Genomic DNA, 18800 nt, shown 5'->3' with positions numbered 1-18800 from the left:
CAAGAGAAAATCAAAAGTTCAGTGTTGCATATAATTCAAACGAATATATGTATATATATTCAAATAAAGACCCAACTCCTATCTTAAGCTCCTCACTCAGTTACCACCACCAGCAGGAAGGCAGAGGGCCCAGTTATCTCTGAAAGGAGACAACCGTCAGTGTTTCCCTTTTCCAGACATACATGTCACCTAAGTAGCCCTTATTGCTGGTCCCCTCCACTTCCATTCCTAGTCACACCTTCCCCACTATCAATGCTCATTATGTGACATCTACTTATATAAGTCCTAGGCATAGATCCACTTAAAAAGGTATTAAAAGAATGGATGAAATCAAAACTAATTATGAGATATTCTTTTTAACAGTTGTACTTTCACTAAGAACATCAAGATTTGAAATGAACCCTAATAGAAACATGTTATTAATAGTTTGGTTGGCCTCAAACTAATATTAATCTGTGACTCTAATATCCATGATCTGTCTATTATATCTTGCCATTTTCCAATCTGCTTTATAGTCAGCACAGGCAAAGACTTGCCAGTGGAGTTTTAAATCACTGCCAATTGGATTCTTATATCCAAGTGAAGGAATTGTTTCTCCAAATAATGGAAAATTAAAACGTATAATATACCTAGACCAAAGTAAACAGAATTTTTTTAAGAGTCCAGGGTGGAAAAAAATAGATCCTTTCATAAAATTAAATCTAAATTCAAATTCCATTCTGTGATTTTAATTCTAAAAGCTCTGAGAAATTTTTGGTTAAAAGTATTTAATCCTCTGGTACACTGAAAAGAAACTTAAAAAATAAAGATTTTTTAAAAAAAGTATTTAATCCTGCCCTGGATGCTTCTTCTATGAAAGACTATTGAGGGGTGAATGAAAATTTTCAAATTTGCCTTTTTAAAGGCATGAGATTTTTCTGTACATTTGGGTGTGGTGGGTTTTTTTTCCCTCTCTGCATGGTTCAGTAGACAATCTGATTCATTAAGTAGTGGATATTCGATCTTTATAAAGTATTCCCTAAGTCTTCTGGATCCTTACGGAGCAGTGCTTTCAGGAATACAGATTCCAAGATGATTCTGTTTTGTGGCCAATATTACTGAAATCCTCAGTCATCTAGAATCTGGTCTAGAAGGAAGACAAGGATCTCTGGAGCACTGCGGGTAGGTGAAGGTCTTTCCTCAGATAACTTTTCTCAGATCAAATTTTGTGGTACATTGATAGTCCCAGAGCTCTGTCCTTGCCAGGAGGGCCAGAGGAAGTCAGATTTCAGCACTCTGCCCTTCTCATGCTTCAGATCCCTGCTTGTTAGGGAAGCCTGTAGCCCCTGCCCAGACTTGCTCTGACTGCAGAGTGTGTCCAGACAGCAGCCAGAATTGGAGAGTAGGCTGCTGATCCTGAAAGAAAAGACCAGTCTAGGGAAGGGTAAAAGCTGAATGTCTCCAAAGGAGCAGTGGAGCCGGGACGTTGTGCTTCTGAGGCTGAGTTTGAGACTTTTATTCTGTCTGAACATTTCCACTATTTTCCTCACAAGCGTCTCTGTCCTGAAGCAAAGGACCGAAGCGAAATGCCTAATGAAGCGTGCACGGGAGAAGGGGCGTGCAAGAGACTTGGGAGGGAAGAAGAGAGAAGGGTCAGGTTACCGCTTCACATACTCGCAAGAAACCATTTGAAAATACGAGCTGGAGACGAAAATTCGGGGACCCAAGGAAGTTCCCTGAAGCTTCCTTCGGGGCCCTAGGAGTGCGGCATGCCGCCCAGAAGTATGCCTGCTACTCATTTTCAGGGATTTAAGCTTTGCTCAAGCCGTGGAATGAAGGCTGTTTGGGAAGGGTCGCCGGTGGGTTTAGTTAAGCTCTGGGTCGCCAGGGGCTGAACCAGTTCTTTCTCGACTTCCTCTGCATGGGGTCCTTGAGGCCTCGGTGCTCGCATCCCCTTAGGTTTTGCAGCCATCCAGCAGCGCACTCGGGGCAGGCGCGGCGGCGGCAGCTGGCAGGTGCGCACGAAGTTAGCTGCGAACCGCCCCAGCCCAGCTGCCCGCGGCATTCGAGCTCTATTGAAGCCGGCGAAGCACACACACCGACCCCAGAGCAAAGGCCTGGTCCCCTGCCCTCCTCCCCGACGAGACGAAAGGTGGGCGCCAAGGCCGGCTCTGAGCGTTTTCCAAATCTCTCCTTTCCTCCCCGCCTCGAGTGATCTGTTGGCACTTCTCCAGAAGCCTCCCGGGGCTCTCAGGGCCATTCCCTAAAATAAACACGTGGTGCCAGAAAGCCGGGGAGGGGAGAGAAGCATCTGAACTGGGAGAATGAAAATACTAGGAGAAAGACTCCATTCTCCAGGAAAAGGTATAAGGGAAGCGAAACTGTGTGAACTTACTCGGAAATGCAAACCAAGCTCCACTCTTTCCCCGAGGGCATACAAACGACCGAAAGCCGCCAACACTTTCGGCGGCTTCCCAGAAAGGGCCTCATGAATGAGAATGGGTTGCTAGGTTTCCTCCATCCCTCCCAACAGTCGCTTCCCCCAAGACTTCCACCGCCTAAAGAAAACATGCCGGGTCTGGCAACTGCTGATCTGGGGAACTTAGCCAAGCCCACGGAGGCCGCCCTCGGCGTCTCCCGCCTTCAGGACCCTGGAGAGCGGCCGCTGCGCCCTTGGGACTCCCGCCCCGCTCGCCCAGCCCCGTTCAGCGCCTAGCCACCCTGTCACTTTTATTAGCTGCTTCCCGCCTCCACCTTCAATCTTCTTGGCAACCGCCACTCTTGTTTTTCACAAACAGATTAAATTGTCTTTTTGTTTTACTTGAGGGAGCTGTTTGAATTGGCTGAGTTAGGTTCTGAATTGTAGCTTCTCTGAAGGTTAGTGGACCAAGAAGCTCTAAGAGCTCAAAAATGAGAGCCTGACAAGGCAGGTGACCTTAAGAAGCCACTGAGTTCAATCCCTTTACTCTATAAATGAAGCAGATAAATTAAAAGAATAAGGAGACTTTCCCAAGGTTAGTTGTGGAGTTAGTTGCAAGGCTCAGCCTAGAACCCCGGGCTTCTGACTTTTAAATTAATGCTTCCCTCTACTTTCAAAGAAAATAATAATGATTTTACCTTTACACTGGCAGTTTAGATATCCTAAACAACAAGTGGAAGGTGTAAAGCCCTGTGTTCCTGAGAATAAGATGGACACACAGAGTGCAGAAAGGGGCCCTGCATAGTGCACACTCATGACACCCAACACAGTCCTGGTAACCCACCCACACCAACCAGCACAACCCAGGTCAAATCAGCCAGTCCCTTCTTCCACCCAGCCTACGTCTGGGATTGCTCAGTCTTCTGACACTAATCGATTCTCTCCTAAGCACTTCCCACACTGGAACCTAGTAACCAAGTCCAACTTCAGTGACTTGGCAGGGAGAGCTCTAGGCACTTTAGGGGGTGGGGAAGGTTCATAGGGAAAGCGGGAGAAGAGCAAGAGTTGCAAAAGTGAACTAGATGTTCATTCACTAGAAAATCCTAAGAAGGATGACTACAGATACTTTTATATACTGCATCTCACATTTAAGGTGCATTTGAACTCCCTGGGAATATTAACATTCAGATTCTGACGCTAAAGTTCAGGATCGGGTCCCAGATTCTGTATTTCTAACAAGCTCCTGGTTGTCATTGAAGCTGCTGGTCCAAGAACCACAATGAGTGCAGAGTTAGAAAGGGGGAGAGGAGAAGAGGGTAAAGGAGAGAAAGGAGAGGAGAACCCAACCAAAGGCCTTTCCTTTTGCTCTCACCTACCTTCTCTTGCACCCCCAAAGTACAGCCTCAAAATGCTGCAGTAAATGATACTAAATACACATTTTCTTCAGTCTGTAGCTAGACCCAACAGTAATGGTGTGTTGCTTTTGTTTCTCTCCCCTTACCTCCTGCCCTTCCTGCCGCCGGCCCTGCACAGCTCCCAGACTCGCCCGCTGCCCCGAAGCTGCTCGGTCTCCTTTTTAGCAAGCTCTCTGGCCTCGCGCGATGCTTCTCTCATCTTCTCCGGCGACTCCCTCCTGGGGGTCCCCAGTGGCGCCCGGACTTCTCCCTACGGCTTCTCGCTTTCTCTCTACCAGCTGGGCTCTCACGGGGGTACGGGGAGCGACCGGGCCGCCTCTTGCTGCTTCTGGGGTCAGTTCTGACACTGCCCAGCCGACCCCCAGGGGGACGCCCGCCCAGAGAAGAGGACGCCTGCGCTGGGCAGAGCGCGCCCATGCCCGTAAGTATAGTTGTCTCCACCACGCACCCCACCCCCCTGCCTCACCCAGGCAGCAGCATCCCCTGCTCTTCCCTAACCTCGACTGACCCACTCCATGCCAGGCCAGCAGGGCTCCAGCCCGCAGAGGCTAGGGCGGAAGGGGGCAGGGGAAAGGGCAGAGAGTTTTGGTGGGAAGGGCAAGAGAGGCTACAGCTAGTTCAAGGAAAAGGCGCCAGCGCCTCGCCTCACACCCCCTTTCCGCAGGAGACCCTCGAAGCTACTTTTTCCTGGACCATTTCCTTCCAGTGTCAATGGAAACTGTGGGAGCGGGAGGGAGTCCTCGCCCTTCCTGAGTCTGCTTCTCAAACTCTGGTTCCCAATGGTGTAGTTCAACCCCCTTCTTACAAGCCTCCCCCTCGACGCGCCACCGCCCCCTCCTCGCGCTCCCACTCCCATGCCTTCTCAGCGTCTGCAGGCTCTGGAGGCCTGGGAGGAAATGACGTGATGTTATTTTTGTGTCAGGTCAGCTTCCAGCTTCAGTTTAGCCCTCTAAGCACCCGCGCCGGGCTCAGGCGGTCGGTTTGAGTCTTGCTCTCGAGGGTACACGGCAGGGTCTATAGGGACACGCGGAGCTGGGAGGCAGCGTTTTTCCCTCTCTTTACCCCTGCACTTCGGAGCCTCTGGGGACGGAGGGCAGCTGCCAAAAGTCTCAGCGGGATCCGAAATCCGGAATTAGCCAACCCTCCCACCCCTACCCCCACCCCCCGACCTGGTGGGGCCTCCGGCTCCGGCAGCAGGAAGAGGGCGTGGAACTCCTTTCCAGTGAGGGACCAGCAGAAAGCGTACCGGGGTGGGACGGGTGCAGCTCTCGGAGTAGCAACCGGAGAAAGAGACAAGGTAGGAGGCTGCCCTCCAGATGCGGGGTAGTCTCCAGGGCTAGAGCACGCCCTCCGCGTGCGGCGCACCACCCCCCGCCCCGCCCGGCACACTCACACTTGCACCTCCCACCGCCCCCCTTCATTCACAAGGTCTGAGCACGCATTCCCGCACAGCTGAGTCTCGCTCAGCCCCCGCGCGCCGAAGGGAGGGAGCGCAGAGGGGGTCTTGTAGACTCTCTTCGCGCTCGCCTGGCTTAACGCCCACACTCTGGATTCTGCCTAATTCCGGACTGGAGGAGGGGGCTACAGTCCTGCTGCGGGGTCCAGCTTGGAGCCGGGCTCCCCCCAGCCCCCGCCGCAGTGGAGCGCGCCGCCGCAAGAGCGAGGCGAGACCGGGATAGCCCGGCTGGGGAGGCGGGAGTGAGGGGGCGGGGAGGAGGGTTAGCTGAGGGAGCGTGATAGAGGGAGAAGAAGGTGAGAGGAAAGACCGAGAGCCAGAAGAAAAGGAAAACCAGGGAAAGCAATCGCGGGCGTAGTAAGGCCACCAGTTGGTACTGTAATTTAAAAAAAAAAAAAAAAAAAAAAGGCACACGCGAAACGCATGCGCACGGCCGACGGAGGCGAGCTGGCCCGAGCTTCCCCTCCCGCTCGCCCGGCAGACGGTGAAATCGTGAGTACCCCGCATCTTCAAACGCTTTTCCCCTTCTCGGTCTCACTCTAAGGCCTCGGGCTGGGAAGTGGCCGGGGCCAAGCGGGACGCTCACGCAGGGCTGGACCTGGAGCTGTGGTCGTTGCCGCGATGGCAGAAGTCTGCTCATCCACGGGTCCTGCCGGGTAGGTCAGTCAGTGTGTATTTTAGGGGTGTATGGGCTTCGGGTGTGACTGGGTCTCAAGGAGGGTCCCAGCCAGCAGGATCAGTTTCTGCCGGGTCCAGCGGGGCGTGCGCGCGATTCGACCTCTGTGGCCTGGGTCAGTGAGTGGGTAGCCCTTAAAGACTAAAATACGTACTGAACCCCCCAAGTAGATTTGGGGCCCTCCGGGCTGTGGAAACGTCGGCATTCTCACCGGGCCGGGCGCCCGAGACAGACAGTTTGAGCGCAGGGAGGACGGAAGAGGAGACACTCCCTGAATCACAGAACCTCGCTTTAAGAAAAGCGCGACTCAGGCGGGGCACGGGGGAGCACCTGCACTTGCACCCTGGAGGGTCTGACTGGGTGTCCGCATTCACGCTCTTGAAAACCAGCTGGACTGAACTGTCCGCGCACCCTCGGACAAGGCGGTTACGGTGCAGGCGCCGCGGGTGTTTTTCTTGAACAAACCCAGGCGGTCGAATCTTCCGCTCTCTCCGAGGGGCGCTAGGTAGTTGGAACGTGTCGCGGCAGCCAGGCGGCGGAGACTGGAAGGGGGCGTGGGCGCGCGGGGTCCTAGGAGGGACGTCGCGCCCGCGGGACGGAACGGTAGAACCTTTTAGGGTGGGTGCGCGTGGCGATTCCCCTCCCCCCCCCCCCCGCGGTGGGGAGGAGGCGGGGTTAGGGCCTAGGCGCGAGCTGGGCTGGTGGGCGTTTGCGGGCGGGGTCTCTGTGCTCGGCGTCTGGGGGAGTGAGCTGAAAACGGTGGGCACTGGGGAGTCTCGGTTTTACTGCCTGCCCCCAGGCGTGGGTGGTGAGTGGGCGGGGAAGGGACTGCAGGAGACCGCGCTCCGAGGCTGGAGTGGAACTCGCCAGTTTCGGAGGAAAATCCGGGCGAGCGGCCAGGGCCCTGCAAGACTCCCGCGGCGGGCGGGATGCGGCGGGATGCGGCGGCGGAGCGTGCTCGAGGCCCGGGACGCGGGCACCGACTGGGAGCCCGGGGTGCTGCTGCGGCTCCCTCGCGGCCAGCAGCGGACAGTTACAGGGGTGAAAGTGAATGCATTTTCTATCCAGAAGAAGGAAAGCGCCAGAGGGGAACTCTCTCCTCCCTTCTTTTCTTTCTCTGAATCCGGCGGAGGCCCAGGGCTCTTTCGGACCACATCTTTGCCTACGGGGCGGCCTAGCTGGAGTTCCCAGGGCGTCCCAAACCTGGCAAGTGCGGGCGGTGAGGGCGGGACTCCTCTGGTTCACCGCCTTGCAAAAGTAGTCACTCGGCCGCTGAGCTCCTTCACGCCTCTAGACTGGGGAGAGCACGGAGTTTCCTGCCCCAATCCCCGGTCATCCCTCTTGGGTCTGACCTCCTCATCCGGGGCACTGGGCCCCAGCGTCGCTTGGCTTCATTTTTCTTCTAGTGATTGCAGATTATGGAATGGACTAAACAAATGTCCGAGTTCAAAAAACTGATTTCGTCCCTAGACTTGGCAAGGACATGTGTAATGAAAGGACTCCATCTGTAAATGCTTGGTTTTGTTCATAACCTAATTTTTGCTCATAACCTCTACTGGGCCTCATCCTATGTACTTTCTACTCATTAAATAACATCTTCTGTCTCGTGTATCAGTAATGCATAGGAGGAGCAGTATTGCCTGATAAGTCAGAATCCAAGTTTTGTAACTGTCTGGATTCAAATCCCAGCCTAGCTGTGTGACTTCTGGAAGTGACTTAACATTTTGGTGCCTTTTCTTTATCATCTGTAAAATGAGGATAAGAAAAAGTACCTGTACCTACTTTACTGGGTAGCTTCCAGCTTTCAGTAAATTAATACTGTAGAGCCCTGTCACATACCAAACAAGAGCTAGTGTTACTATTGTTGTGTTTATGCAAAATTGGCTAAGTAGCTTTCAAAATACTGTATAAGATCAGGAACAAAATGCATCTTTTTGGATATGCTATAAAGAGTATGTATATCAAAGTAGAAGATGTCCATCACCATCCATGTTGATATGTAAATTTTAAATATAGTGCATTTGTATACCATCTGGACTCTTTATTTCAAATAGTTATGAAATACTTATATACACTTTTCAAACAGCATTTTTGAAAATTATCTTTAACCTTCAAAAAATGTTTCATTTTGTTAAATGATGTGCATAAAAAATACACACTAGGTCATGGTATATACAGAAATTCCAAGGTCTCCATTAAAATATTGCACCAGGTCAGTTTGTATTTAAGAGAATCTGGAAACATACCTTGCAAGCTAGAAATGCTAACTTCTCTAAGATGATTGTAAACATTTTAGCCAAAATACTCTTATAATATCAAGAACATAGAAAGATAGGGGTGCCTGCTGGTTCAGACCCTTGATCTCTGGATTGTGTGTTCAAGCCCCACAACAAGCACAGAGATCACTTCAAAAAATAAAGAAAGAACTGCATAGAATAATAAAACTCAGATTCCTTCACTTTACAGCTGAGAAAACACTCAGAGAGGGTAGAGGTCCCTACTGGAGATCTCTAGGTAAGTAGGGCTCCAAATAGGATTAGAGTTAAGTCTTCTGACTCGCCACCTAAGGCTCTTATGCACCACGCTGATGTGTTCCTGTTTACTACAGGTTTGTGAACCTGTAACAAATAGGAAACTGGAAGTCATTACATAAGGGAAAATATACAAGCATGTGTTATATACAACACGAGAAAGACGGGACAATAATTTGGCTACTGTCCCACAGCTTCATCATGGTCCAGCACAGCAGAAGGTGGAACTACAAAACTTACTAGGCTAAGGTCACAGATCAAGCCAGAGGCAGAGCCAGCACTAGAATTCAGGGTCCCGCTGGAGTACGCATTTGGTTGCATATTCTGTTAATACCTTGTAGCAGTTTTTCCTTAGAAATCACTTTTGAGCTTTTCTTAAGTTCTGAAAATTTCCTTCCTGCTGACTTAAGAGCGCTTTTTAGGAAAGGCCTTCAAATTTACATAAAAGGAGATTTTATTATTCCAGATTTTGTGGACAAGCAAGAGTGAAGTGGGGGAAGCTTGCTTATTCCAAGGCAGTGGCTTGGTAAATAATGGTTTCCTCTCCAGGCACTTGAATATCCATTCCTAAAATCCTGCAGTTCTTTCATTACTGCATGTTTAATGCATGTATAATGACATTCACCTTCCACAGAGAGGTGCAGCAGGTTTTTTCAAGGTCGAGCTCTCACACACGAGCAGTTTAGGAATTGTATGGCAGAGCCTTTCAAGTAAGCATCTAGCCTTACAAAGTTAGGATTATAGGAACGATGTGTCCTTCAAAGAAAGCATTTGTAGGAATGGTGCTTGCCTCCTTGAGGAAGGAAACCATGGTTCTCTCCAGTGCATGAACTGGGATATCTTACCCTTGACTTTGCACCTCTGTATACCTACCACATGTTTTTAGGCAGAAATACAGGGCATTAAGTAGGGAGTGACTTTGTAGCAATCTCCCAAGCCAGTTTAACAGAATCAGGTTTTGAAACCACATGTGTTAAGTCAAGTCCCAGTATGATTAGAATGTGAATCACTGTCCAATTGGGAATATTTCAGATTGGTTTCCAGTGTACCACCAGGTGAGTCATGGTGTGAGCAGCTTCTCGTCAAATACGTATAGTATCAGTCAGCAGCTAACAGGGTTCACTCTGAGTCAGAGCTTAGCATTTAACACAAGAAGCATGAGTCACTGACTACCCGGCACCTACTTGAGATGGTCTCTGAATTTTACCTTGAGCAGCTCAAGAATCTAGACAACACTGCATTGGATGAGTCAGTTCATAATACGATTGAATGGGCTTCCGTGGCGGCCATTCATAATAAAGTTTGATGTGACCAAGAGTACAAGGGAATATTACATGATGATGGATTCATAGAATAAATTGCTCTTATTCTAATCCCGATTATTAGTTTCTAGCTATTTGCATGGGGAATCATTTGTGAAATAGGAGTAATAAGCGCTATTGCCTCGTAGGCATATTTCACTTCAGTTACTTCTTAAAGTCAACTAACTATTCTGGTTTGGGTGTGCTTGATTTCTACTTACTACTTAATTTTACTCCAAATTGTAAAATCCTTTTAGAGTACATGTTAGTGTACTAACATGCAGTTACTTAGCAGTTTGGCTTCCTGCGGTCCTGGGTTGTACATCTGCACTGCAGGTCAACCCCACAGTGAGGTACAGGAGGTACAGGAGTACACTTCGTTCTCCCATTTGGCTCCTTAGGTGCCTATCACCCCTAACACTAACTGAACGGTATTTGCCCAGGAGCTGGAACACGGGCTTGTGGTGCTATTCCAGCACTTTTTGGGTTGCATGGCTAGATCAACATAAACAGCTGTTGGCTTTTATGCAAGACAGTGGAAGGAATGATGCAACGTATACCTTACCCCACCTTTGCCAACAAAATTGACATCTCAGGGTGGAGTAGGAACGACATGTAAAGGACTAGTAGATTTCTTAATTATTGGTAATTAGTGGCAAAATGTTATTATCTTGGGAACAAAGGTTAGACTGTTGCTTAAAAGTACACATATATTTTTCTGTATCTTCTGGACAGAAATACAGGGCATTAAGTAGAGAGCAGCTTTGCAGCGATCTCCCAAGCCAGTTCAGCAGAATGGCTCCAAGAAAATCCCAGACATGTGGAATTTACATACACCTTTATTGTGTTTATACAAATATCCTTTCCTAGCAAATAACCCAGTTACTAATTCATACATCTTCTTGCTACACCGGGAAGTATAGATACTTCTTGACATTTAATGGGGATGAGAACTAAAGGGTTCCATTCTTCCTAACTTGTGTAATTCCTGGCAAATTCAGGTCATTAGGATGCTAATGAATTAGACTTACACATAAAACTGCAACAGAGTTTCTATATAAGTTTGTTAAATTTCAGGGCGGAGTTATAAGTACTTTTGTGATGTTATTACTTTTACCCTTCTTTATTTGAGTTATAACTTAAATAGTAAAGTGTACACATCTTCAATATACAACTTAATCAACCTTACATGAGTATAGCCCCGTGTAACTTCCTATCATCTAGATGAGCATTTCTCAACCTCAACATTATTGACATTATGAACTAAATACCTGCCTATTTGGGAGACTGTCCTGTGCATTGTAGGATGTTTAGCAGCATCCCTGTCCCTAGATGCCAGTAGCACCCTTTCCTAGATGTGACAACAAAACATGTCTCCAGACATTGCCAAATGTTTCCTGGGGGGCAAGATCACTCACCACTGCTCTAGATCAAGATATCGGATAATTTCAGCTCATATCCATAAGACCCCCTCTTTCTTTCTCCCAGTCATTACTCCCACAGATAACCACTCTCATAAGTTTTCAAACTATATACAGTTGACCCTGAAAAACAGGTTTGAACTGCTTGGGTCAGCTTATACATGGATTTTATTTTTTTATGTATTACACTACTATAGAAGAATTTTCCTTCTGATTTTTTAATAACATTTTATTTTCTCTAGCTTACTTTATTATAAGAATACAGTGTATAATACATGTAACATAAAACGTGCATTAACCAACTGTTTATGTTATCAGTAAGGCATCCAGGCAACGGTAAGCTCTATAGTTAAGTTTGCGGGCAGTTGAAAGTTATAGGCAAATTTTCAGCTGTATGGGGACAGCCAGCAGCTCAACCCCCAATATTGTTCAAGGGTCACCTGTATTAGCTGGGCCTTTTCTTAGGAATTATATAGTACAAATTCTTTGCATCTGGTTCTTTAGTTATTTTTTAGAGATTCTCTTGTTGTTTTGTGTATTGTGATGTTTCAGTGCTGTGCATTGTTACTTTGTGTTAACACAGTACAGTTACTTATCTATTTCATCTGTTTTATTTATCTATTCCTTCTGTTGAAGGATATTTGAATTGTTTCTAGTATGGGGCTATTATGAATAATGCTAATATTAGTATTCTTATTCAAGTCTTTTGACAAACGTAAGCCTTATTTCTGTTGGAAGCCCAGGAGTGAAATTGCTGGGTAAATATGTTTAGCTTTAGGAGATACTGTTTTTCAAACTGTTTTTACACTCCAAACTAATTTACAACCCGACCAGTAATCTATTGCTTTGTGACCTCACCAACACTTACCATTGTCCACCTATTTAGTTTTAGTCATTCTGGTGGCAGTGTTTTGCTAATTCATTATGGTTTTAGGTTTGTTTTTTTGTTTGGTTGGTTGGTTTTTTTTGGTTGCTTGGGTGGCTCCTTTGGTTAAGTGTCTGCCTTCGGCTCAGGTCATGATCCCAGGAGTCTGGAATCAAGTCCTACATTGGGCCCTGTGCTCAGTGGGAAGCCTGCTTCTCCCTCTCCCATTCCCTCTATTAAATTTTTTTAAAAATCTTTTTAAAAATTCTATTTCTCTAATTGCTAATGATGTCGAGCATCTTTTTGTTGGCTTCTTCATCTTTTTCCATTGTGGTATTTGTCTTCTTTTTCATTCATGAGAGTTCTTTGTATATTCTGGATATAAGTTATTGTCAAAAATGTGCATGTGTCCCTATTATTGCACATCCCAGTCTGTGCCTTGCCTTTATGTTCTCAAAACGTTGTCTTCTGACTTCTGTAGGTTCTGTGGAAAAGTCCTGAAGGTAATACAGCTTTTCCTCTAATTGATTTAAAATTCTTCTCTTTGTTTTTGACTTGCCACAAATTGTGTGGTTTTGCATCTGTCCTGCTTTCAATGCACTGAGTTTTTTTAACTGTAGATTGATATCATTCATCAGTTTTGGGAAATGTTCACTCAACAACTTCTTGCCCGTTTTCTCTCTTTCTCTCCTGCTTCTGGGACTCAAATTCTTCAGGGGTACCAGGGTGGCTTAGTTGTTTAGGATTGAACCCCACATGGGGCTCCCTGCTCTGCAGGAAGCCTGCTTCTCCCTCTCCTACTCCCCATTCTTGTGTTCCTGCTCTCGCTGTCTCTCTCTCTCTCTGTCAAATAAGAAATAAAATATTTAATTAAAAAAGTTCTACATATGTTAGATTTGGCCTTTATTCCCTTGTGTCTCTTATTCTATGCTCTGTTTTATCTGTTTGCTTGGTTTCTCTCTCTTCTTCCCTTCAATACTTTCTTTTGACCTGTGTATTATTTTATTTAACCTGTCTTCTGCTGTGCCTAGGCTTCCATCAAGCCATCTAGAGAGCTGTTAATTTCAGAAAGTGTTTTGTTCACAATGTATTATGTCTATTTGATTCTTTTTAATACATTTAAATTCTCTGATGAAATTCTTCATCTTTTCATCAGTTTTATGCATCAAGTTCTTATCTACTAAATCCAATATTGATATTGTTTGTGAATCTGTATCTATTATTTGTTTCTTCTGTCATATTTTTCTGTCTCTTCACATACCTCCTGACATTTATTGTATGTACACATTGTATATAAAGAAACTGTGTTTGTTCAGATAATATGGTTCCCCAGCAAGGACTCTCCCTTGGAGGGGTTTCCTGTGTGAGGGTGAGAAGCTGTCCACTTCAGTACTAACAGGTATTGAAAAGATTGGGGCCAGTTGCAATTTTAATAAGAAATAGGCAACCTCTGGCTTTTTCCCATTCCTCAAGTGTTTTCTCCTGGGCTTCAGAGTTAGAGCCTAGTGGGTTTCTATATCCTCCATCTTGAAAGACTGAGACACTCGGTGTCCCCTTCAGAAGTTTGGAGCTTGCTTTCTGCACCCACCTTACCCAGGTGGCTTCCACATCTGGTAAAAGCCTGGAGGAGGCCAGTTATGTGTTTGAGAATGGTCTTGTTACACATGGGGACTGGCTGTCCCACATGAGATTATGGAGTCCCTTTATATTCTCAACCCAAGCCTAGAGTCAGCAAATGCCCTCAAGGGGAAAAAAACACCTGATGACAGACTTCTCACTTTTGAAGAGCTGTGCCTCTCAGAAATTTTAATTTAATCTTTTTGCTTCCATAGCTCTTTGATGTCTTTAGAAATGTGATTCTAGTTATTTTTCTGACTTTTTTGGTTGGTGCAAAGGAACTGTGGTCTGCCCTGATCTGTTGTCTTTTTTCTTAAAGATATTTTTCCTGAATTAAGTTTCTTTTCTTTCTTTCTTTTTTCTTTTCTTTCTTTTTCTTCTATCTTTGGATCATATTTTCATCTTTCTATTAAATCACTTGTTTCCAATAATACTGAGAAAACTAACATTAAAAATCTTGCCATTTAAAAAAAACCTTGCCATTTACAACTGTAAAGTGTACTGTATGTTTTATGAGTTTAAAAATGTTAGAAGGAAAAGAAGTATGTTATGATCCTTGCAACTCTTTATGCTTCGCATTGCAGTTACATAGTGTAAAAAACACGAGCATTGGGATGAAAGAAAACTGAGCTTGAATTTTTATTTTACTCACTTAGTTTTCTGAGCCTCCAATTCTGAATATGTATAATAGGAGTAATTACACTTACTTTATAATAAGAAATGTGCAGCAGAAGTTTCAAGAGAGCATTCAGTAAATGGGACCTATTATCATTATTCCTCTAATATGTATCCATCATTATTTTAGGCCCCTGAACATGTATAATTTTATTTTCAACACTTATATTTTGATATATTTTTATCTGGTACAGATACTAAGATTTTTACCATTCAAACAGGGTTCTGAAAAGGGTTTTTTTTTTTAATATATAAAAAGCCTACACCTATGACTTAATACCTATGAAAATATTACTTAATACATCTATGAATTCATATTTTGCTAAAATTTTTGTGTTTTATAGACCACAAAATAAATAAAATTTAGTAACAGAAAGAATTATATTCGAAATAGTTTGCTCTCAGTAAAGTCCACAACTGACTACTTGGTGTCATACCAGTATGGTTTATTACAAGATGTTGCCAATAAGAAAACAGTACTAGGAAGTACTTTAAAAAGTCTACCAGCATTCCCTGGAAGGGACAGCTGGTTCATTTTTGCAGAGGAGAATCTGTGTGTTGGCTAGGAATAATTTTAACATTCTCTCCATGAATGCTTCAATCAAATATAACTAATATTCATATTAAAATTTTCTGTTTCAAGTCCCAGTTTTATTTTGACTTATCCATTTGTTTCTTTTTTAAAAGACTGCACTAGGGGTGCCTGGGTGGCTTCGTTGATTAAGCGATTTAAGTGTCTGCCTTCAGTTCAGTTCATGATCTCAGGATCCCGGGATCAAGCCCTGCTCAGTGGGGAGTCTGCTCTCCTTCCGCACCCCTCACTCTGTGTGCTTGCTTGCTCACTCTCTCTCTCTCTCTCAAATAAAAAATTAAATTAAAAAAAGACTGCACTAGTATATGGAAACAATTAGATTCTGCTCTAAATAGAAGGTGAGAATAGTAGTCTTAGAGGCAGGAAGGTTGGTTCTGGGATACACAGGCCTCTCCTGACCTGAGAGAGCAGGACAGCACCTCCGATCTGTGTCCCCAAGGCCACAGATGTACCTCAGCCTTTAGTTCCTCAGCATCGTGAGGCTGGGCTTCACTGGTCTGACCTCCAAATTCTAGGGAGACTGTACTCCTTACAGTTTGTGGGCAGATTTAAGTCAAGGCACAAGAATTGTAGGATCTGGTTATGCAACAAACTGGAATTTATCAAATTCCTATGAGAGTTAAGGCTTTGTTGGAGAAGTTAAATTACTTCTGGCCCTTTAAATGACTAATTAGACTGTGCTATTCTTTTGGTGAAATGAAGTACTTAGTAACAAAAACATCTGAACATTATGACCAGATGATGTTGAATAAATTTGGGCCAAAAGAGGGTGAAAGAGAGGATGCAAAGAAGTATGAAAAAGGTATAATTTTGCAAACTCTAAGAAAGTGAAAAACTCACCTGGGCATATTAAACAAATGTCATAAATGAGAAAAAGTGTTTATTTCTTTTCCTTACTTTCAATGATGTATTCAAAATCATGAATGTATTAAAACTATAAATACTAATTTATGGGGCACCTAGGTGGCTCAGTCAGTTCAGCGTCCAACTCTTGATTTTGGCTCAGGTCATAATCTCAGGGTCATGAAATCAAGCCCCACATCCCACTTAAGATTCTCTCTCTCTCCCTCTACCCCCCAAAAAACTATAAATACTAATTTAGATAGAGCATACATTTATTTAAAATATATCATATGTATTTTAAGAATTAGGAGCTACATATACAGAGATTATGTTTTCTTAATGGAAACTGGTTGTCAGGGTGCCTGGGTGGTTCTGTCAGTTAAGTGCCTTCCCTTGGGTCAGGTCATGATGCCATGTCATGATCTTGTGACCTGATCCCCACGTCTAGCTCCCTCCTTAGCCAAGAGCCTGCTTCTATCTCTCCCTCTGCTCTCCTGATCCTGTTCTCTTTCTTTATCTCAAATAAATAAATAAAACCTTTAAAAAAAAAAAAACTAGTCATCTATGAACTTTTTTTTTTTTTTAAGATTTACTTATTTTAGAGAAACAGAACGCACGAGAGGAGAAAAGGGGCAGAGGGAGAGAGAAAAATCCTCAAGCAGACTCCCCACTGAGTCATTGAGCCCAATGACACAGTGCTTGATCCCAGGACTCTGGGATTTGAGCCAAAATCAAGAGTCAGATGCTCTGTGAGCCTTTTAATGTATCCCTTAAGATGGGGGTTTTATTTCTGGATCTCTATATCTAACCACCTTATATTGTCTCACAAAAAGATTGTCAAGTAGCTGTGGTACTACAGGGAGGCCAAAATGCATAACCATTAAACATTTCAGTTACTTGAAATTTTTTCAGTTTGAGATGTTTGTTCTAAATATCTAGCTAATTAACATTTTATGCCAAGGGGGGATGGGAACCTCAACTTCAGTAGCTATTCTGGCACAAATTGTAGAAAACCAGAACCTTGAGGACCAGAGATTCTCCCACATATACCCTGGGAACAGCAGACAAAAACATTCCATCAGCTCAGCCCCCAGAGACTGTCTTGGGAACAGTAAGGGAGCATGGAACCAAGGTAGTACATTGGAGTTTCCATTCTAATCAGAAGCAGCCCTGCTAGTAAAAGGACTCCAGAGGCATTTACAGAAGGGTATCCAAAAATAACCCAAACCTGTCTAACTGTGGCCCATGCATAGCTATGGTGTCAAGAGCAAGGCCCTGTGGGGTGGTGGGATGGACCTGAGCCTAGAGGCGAATGATCTATATTCAAGTCTGTTTGGGGGCTGATTTGGGGGAGTTGGGCGTATCACACAAGCTCTGTGAGCCTGAGTTTCCCATGGATAAAAGGGGATCTTGAAATATCCACAGAATCATTTCACAAATTAAATGTAAGTTGTGATGACTACTACCTTTGCTCATATAGATAAAGGAGAAACTGCATTATTTGGAAGCCATATTTAGAAAAGGTAGGCTCTGACAGAGTTCAGATTTTCTTCCGGTGTCGTAGATTGTCACTGAAGGCCACGGAAAGGAACTCACAAAATGTGGACTGTATTTAATCGGTAAATATTTTAGGGCTTACGGGTCACGTGGTCTTTATTGCAACTACTCAACTCTTGCCACTGTCTTGGAAAATCTGTGGGTAATAAAGTGCAAGGAGATTAGAGCTCACTGTAGCGGTCCGTGCAAAAGACGGTGCCCACCTGGGCTGGGCAGGCAGTGGACTTGGGAGCGAAGCGGGTAGACCCGACGTCCAGTCCAGAGTGGCAAGCTTGCCAGTGATTGAGCAGCAGAGAGAGGAATCAAGGTGATTGCTCAGATGCAGGTAGACAGGGGCACCATGTATGGACTGGGAGAAGATTGCAGAGGAAACAGACGGAGCAGAAGAGGGGACTCCGGACTCACTCTAAACCCTAAACTCTTTCATGTCCACAAAAGCTCCAGCTGTGGTGGTGAGTAGATGCTGGTTTGATGTGTTTTGAAATGAAGGGATTGGTCTGGGCTGGAGGCAGAAATGAGAATTTGCTAGGCTCTTTATGAAATGTGGCTTGTTGTCCTGTGTACTAAATTCTCATGAGGTTCTGGTGGCAGATTCTTTGGCATAATCAATGAGATATTACTGTCCTAGAATCTGCACTTTCTTTTCTAAAACTATAAACAATCTACTGAGATTTTCTATATATTTACTACAGAGGTTAACAAACTAGGTTGCCTGGGCCACTTCCAGACTGCTGCCTGGCTTTGTATGACCTGCACACCAAAAATGGTTATTACATTTTTTAAAAATTACTGTGTGTGTGTGTGTGTGTGTGTAGAGAGGGAGAGAGAGAGAAAAATTTATTTTGAGGAATTGGCTCACAGGATTGTGGAAACTTGGCTCAACCAAAGTCTTGATGGGCTAGGGCTGGCATGTTGGGGACTCAGGGAAGAATTCTAGTTCAAATCGAAAGGCAGTGTGCTAGCAGCATTCCTTCTTGCACGGGGGAGGTCAGTAAGTCAGCCACAGCCCAGTGGAAGAGATGCTGAGGGAAAGGCATGGGGGAGGGACATGGAGCTTCCGTGTGCTCTGTGGGGACACTGCTCTCCTAGCATCTAGATGTGGTCACCAACTGAGAAGCTCAATATTTACATTTTTTAATTGTTGGGGGGAAAAATCAAAAGGAAAAGAATATTTCATGACATATGAAAATGTTATAAAATTTGAATTTCAATGTCCATAAAGTTTCATTGGAACACAGCTACATTCATTCAGTGACAGGATGTCTGTGACTGCTTTTACACCAATAGAGGCAGAGCTGAGATGTTGCTATAGAGACCATATGGCCTGCAAAGACGACAGTACTGACTCTCTGGTCCTTTACAGAAAAGTTTTGCTTCCCTCTCATCTATAACCTAAATATAAGTGTGAAGTATTACTGCATTTTTGTAGGAAACAGTCTATATGAAAGTAAAT

General features: G+C 44.9%; 1 protein-coding gene across 3 annotated transcripts in view; it reads left to right on the top strand.

Annotated features, from left to right (window-relative positions):
* RGS20 (regulator of G protein signaling 20) overlaps window positions 1-18800 on the top strand; it is a 78020-nt gene that overhangs the window by 19658 nt on the left and 39562 nt on the right. Inside the window, exon 2 of one of the 3 annotated variants that reach the window (XM_004768820.2) lies at window positions 3900-4234. In XM_004768820.2, the coding sequence (XP_004768877.1) occupies window positions 3900-4234 (335 nt within the window). Of the gene's footprint in view, window positions 1-3899; window positions 4235-5123; window positions 5926-18800 lie in introns of those variants that run through there. The other 2 variants (XM_013064735.2, XM_013064736.2) reach the window with 2 other exon arrangements.

The sequence above is a fragment of the Mustela putorius genome, unplaced genomic scaffold (genome assembly GCF_011764305.1).
Source record: "Mustela putorius furo isolate JIRA1106 unplaced genomic scaffold, ASM1176430v1.1 tig00000151_pilon_pilon_pilon, whole genome shotgun sequence".
Lineage (NCBI taxonomy): Eukaryota > Metazoa > Chordata > Mammalia > Carnivora > Mustelidae > Mustela > Mustela putorius.
Note: the sequence above shows the minus strand (reverse complement) of the source record. Positions and strands in the feature narration are given on the sequence as shown.